The 4,737-nt window shown below is 59.6% G+C and overlaps 1 protein-coding gene across 1 annotated transcript in view; it reads right to left on the bottom strand.

Moving 5' to 3' along the window:
• Positions 1-4,324: 4,324 nt before the first annotated feature.
• GRIK5 (glutamate receptor, ionotropic, kainate 5) overlaps positions 4,325-4,737 on the bottom strand; it is a 56,203-nt gene continuing 55,790 nt past the window's right edge. The window contains exon 21 of the mRNA XM_008567256.1: positions 4,325-4,617. Coding sequence (XP_008565478.1) covers positions 4,325-4,617 — 293 coding nt within the window. The remainder of the gene's footprint in view (positions 4,618-4,737) is intronic.

Below are 4,737 nucleotides of genomic sequence, written 5' to 3' on the forward strand. Positions count from 1 at the left end.
TGGAAGGAAGGGAGGGAGGGCGGAGGAAGTAAGAGAGAGATACGGTCGGGGGGGGAGAGAGAGGGGCTCGGGCTGGGGGCCTCTGCAGCGCCCGCGCCTAGGTCCGGGCGTGCGTCCGTCGGTCGGTCAGTCCCACCGCACAGAGGCTGCGGCGGCCGCCGCCTCCGCCTCCTCATATGCCCGCGCCCGCGGGGGGGGCGGCGCTGGCCAATCAGGGACGTCGGTGCGCTGACGACTGCCCGCGCCCCGCCCCCGGCACTGCAGCTGTCCTCCTCCCTGGTCTCCGCAGAGTGGCGGCGCCGCTGAGAAGGGGGAGCGCTGCGGGGGCGGATCCCGGAGACCCCCGCAACGGGGGAGCTGGAGACCGCCTCGATATGGGGTGGGGCCTCTAAGGAGAGGGTGCTGAGGGAAGGAGAGCCCCGGAATCCCCTCATTGTGGGGGCGTGCCACCAGGAGGGGGGCGTGCAGAGGGGGAGGTGGACACCGGGTAGGGGGAAGCCCAGTGAACCGCCGCAACAAGGCAGAGAGCCCAGAGCAACCCCCCTCCTAAGTGTGCCGGGAGGGCCCCTGGGGACTGTGTGGAGTGCCGGTTAGAAGGAGGGTGCTGCAGGAGGGGAACACAGGAGAGCAAAGAAGACCCTCAAGTTGAGGAGGGATGCTATGGGGGAGAGAAGCCCTGAGACACCCCTCAGTGTGTGCCCCCCCAATGGCTGAGCTATCCAATGAGACACAACCACACAGGTTACACAGGAGACACAGCATAGCCAGAGGACTGCACTGCCCAGCATCGCAGTTACATGATCATCTCCTGGGACACACACACACACCACCACAGGACGACAATCACTTTCCATCACACACCAGTTTGTGCCCTCATACACACAACACGACCCCATCATGCAATCCCAGAGGAATATGTAGGAATGAAACGCACAGACAGCACATACCCATCACACCACAAAAGAAACACAATCACAGTCATGTAGACTAACACACCTCAGAACACTACATCCCAGACTCCACCACACCTAACCCTGTACCATCTCACACAGTAACTGTGCAACCATGAACACCACACACCTTCACTCAGCACTGTCGCACATGCACAGGCCTCACACTGCCTCCAGAAACACAACATGAGCCTTTGTGGACACCATTGCATGGTCACACAACATCACACACATCATCACACATGCTGCTTTGCAGGGTGTCTGGGCATGAGCAAAGGCCCACAGTGCAAAACCGCCAAATCGTTGCTAGCTGTGAATGACAGACAAAAAGGTGCACACACACCTCCCACACATACACACATCACATATTGCAGCACTTTCACTTATATCTTTGTTGCACCTCTAAACACAGCCCAACACTCCCACCCATGCATCACACCCCCACAAAAAACAGTATGTGTGTGCACACACACAGATGCACAGCTGGCACCCACACCCAGGCCTGCCACCTGCACATAGCACTCCATCAACCATCCCACTGGAGCCTGAGGAGCCAGAGCCCCTCACCCTCACCCCAATGCCACTTTGCCCTGTGAGGAACACCCCAGACTCTCCCTGGGGGTGGTAGAATGGAGCGGGGAGAGAGAGAGGGAGAGATTGACCCTGTAGCTTTCTCAGAATGTGGGTATCCTCTCCACATGTGGAAGTGAAGGTATGGGGGACACAGGCAAGGAACAGGGAATGAGCATGGTGTAGGGGGGTGAGTGGATGAAGGTTAAGGACCTAGTCAGGGAAATGTGTGGAAGGCTGAAGGCCAGAGTGAGGCACAGAAACAGAGACAGAGACAGAAAGAGACGGAGATTCAAGGCCACAGGGAGATGGACATGGACAGTGACAGAGAGTAGAAGGAGGGAGGGAGGCATCCCCCAGCACCCAGTCCCCATCCCTCCCACTGTCCCTTGTTGCCATGGTAACAGAAAGGCTGACTCTGCAGCAAGGAGGCTGGGCCTGCAGACAGGACTGTTGCCACGGAGACTGGGAAAGGGGGAGGAGACATATCTTTTACCCCAGATTCATTGCCCCCAGCCACCCCTCCCAACTCTGCCCCCTTCCCAGCGGAGGGAGAGCTTGTCAACATATCATCTCTTCCCTCTTCAGACACTTTGGCCTGGAGTTATGGGCCTGGACCATGAGGATGGGACTGGGGAGACAGAGAAGCCTGGGGAAGTGGGGGAGGTCTGAATCTCAGGAGATTCTAGCTTCCTCTCTTCCTGCTCTCCAGCTGGGCTGGAGGAGGCCTTGGGCCCCCCACATCCCACCCCAGACAGGATCATGTCCTCCTAATGCACTACCTCCCCACACACGAGGCTGGTGAGACTGATGACTGTGCATCGTGCTCCCAGCTCGAGGCTCTGCATAAGTGGGGGTGGGGGGAAGACTTAGGAAGGTCACAGGAATAAAGGGGACAGAGCTAGGAGTGAGAGATGGAAGGAGAGACATAAGAGGAGAAACAGAATCCAGAACCAAAGACAGATACAGACAGACTGAAAAAGACAAAGACTGGCAAAGACGGAAATGGAAAAACAGATGGAGACAGAGCAACAGAACTACTCACTGAAGGTGATACAGAGACACAGGGACCTAAACAGCCAGGCAGAGACAGGTTTGACAAACTAGGGAGAGTCCAAGATAAAGACTGGGGAGCAACTCAGAGCAGAAACTTGGTGGGAGAGGGGGACTCAGAAACGGGGAGAGACCCCAGGGGAGCTCAGTTTCCTGGTATTGGGACAGAGAAAGGAAGAGACCAGAAATGTCTGCAATCGTATTCTAGTCAACTAGACAAACAGAATCTGGCCCGAGGGCAGAGACATTGATTAGAGTCTGTAAAAGAGACGTGGAAACAACAGAGAAACGCTGGTGCTGGCCCCGCACCTATCCCTGAGGGGCACACAAGCAGCAAATGTCCGAGATACTGAAGGGGCCGGGTGGAGACTGGGGGCGCTGTGTGAAGCAACTCTCGGGGGTGTGGCCCGCCTCCGCAGGGACTGCGGAAGGTAGGCAGGCCCTGGAGGGGAGACGGGGCGCTGCTGCGCGCTAGGCCAGCCCGGCCTGGTGCTGAACGGACAGCTCCCGAGCTCCAGGCCGCGGCTCGAGGGGCGGACCCAGCCCCTCCCCTTCCCACTCAGGGACCCTCTCCGTCTGGCTTTCCTCACCGCTCCGGTTCCCTCGGATCCCCATTTAGTTTTCTATGGCTTCCTGACCCTCACCCCAACCCCCCGTGTCTCTTACCCTCCCTGCTCCATCTCTGCCTCGCACCCTTCTCTCACCTCCTCCCAGTATCTCTCCTTCTTTGCCCGTAACTCTCTCCACAGAACTCTCTCACTCTGCCCCCCTCATTGACTCTCCCCATCTCTGTCTCTTCTCCTCTGTCTCTGCCCCGCCCCCACGCCATCTCTTTCTCCCTCCCCACCCTTCCATCTCTCCCCTTTCCACTCGGCCTCGTTTTGGCTCTCGCGGTGTGACCTTCACTCGTCCTTTCTCAGCTGCAGTTTCCACAGAATCCTCCAGCGGGGCGGAGGAGGGCGGGGACAAAAGGCAGACCCACCCTTCTCCCTGTTCAACCAGCCCTGCAACCTCTCCCCCCCTTCATCTCCCCTTCCCCACTGGGATTCCTCACTTCGTCTTTCGGGGGCTGGGAAGGTACAGTTTCAGCAGAAACACAGGGTCAGCCCCAGACAGCTGAAGATGGCCTCGTGATGTACACACATTCAATCACAAAGTCGCCGAATCTCCCTGGCCCAGGCACACATTCGCCACCAAAGGCGCCATCCCAGGCACCTCCACACTGAACAGCCCACTGGCCCTCCCCTCCCCCAGCCCCATCTGTTTTCTGTCTTTCTGTGTCTCCGTTTCCGGTGTCTCCGCCTCTCCAGATCCCTGTATCTCTCTCCATCTGTCTCAGGGTCTCCGTTGCAGCCTCCCTCTGTCCTGAGAGAAGGTCAGTGAAGAGGGGCCAGCTGCTGGGACCTGCGTTGACCTGCTGGCTGTGGGCAGGGCCGAGGGTGGAGAGCGTGTAAGTGACCACCCAGGCTGTGGTTCTCAACAGACTCCCCAGGGCTGCAAGCCTCCAATGGCCTCACCCCCAGGAAATGGGAACCGGTATCCCCAGTTTTGGGGTTTTGTTCTTTTTTATTCCAACAGGGACTGAGATGTGGCAGAGGGAAGGACGGGGGCACAACTGACCCCCTCCCTGGGGGGGGTCTCATAGAAATTCCGAGGTTTCTCCCCCCAAAAAAGAGAGAAAGAGTGGAGGGGCGCCCGGGGACACCCATCTGTCCAGAAGCCCCCCACCTCCAAAAGTGTGGAGGGCTGCGTCAAGTCTTGGGGGCCCTGCGCAGTCCCAGGATGGGGTGCTCCCGCGGACTGCTTTCCGCTCCCAGGAACGGCCCCTGCAGTCCCCGGCCCCTGGAGTCTTCGGTTCCTGCGCTGCTCATGCCCGCAGCGGGGGGCGGAGTGCGGGCGCCCGCGGCACCCTCTCGCGAATCCACTAGGTGGCGCAGGGAAGCTCCGGAGCCCGGCCTCGGACTTGGCTGGGAACCGAAGGCAAAATCGCGGCGTCTGGAGCACAAGTCTTGCAAAAGCTCCGGGACACAAGTCTTGTTCCCGCCTACTGGGGAAGCTGGGCGGCCGGGGCCTGGGACGGGCCTCGTCCCTGCGGTCAGTCCGAGCGCCCGCCCGGCCCCGCCCGTGGTCACTCGTGCTCAGCCAGCTCGCGGGGGCCGGTGGG

Source organism: Galeopterus variegatus, unplaced genomic scaffold, assembly GCF_000696425.1.
Source record: "Galeopterus variegatus unplaced genomic scaffold, G_variegatus-3.0.2 Scaffold306, whole genome shotgun sequence".
NCBI lineage: Eukaryota > Metazoa > Chordata > Mammalia > Dermoptera > Cynocephalidae > Galeopterus > Galeopterus variegatus.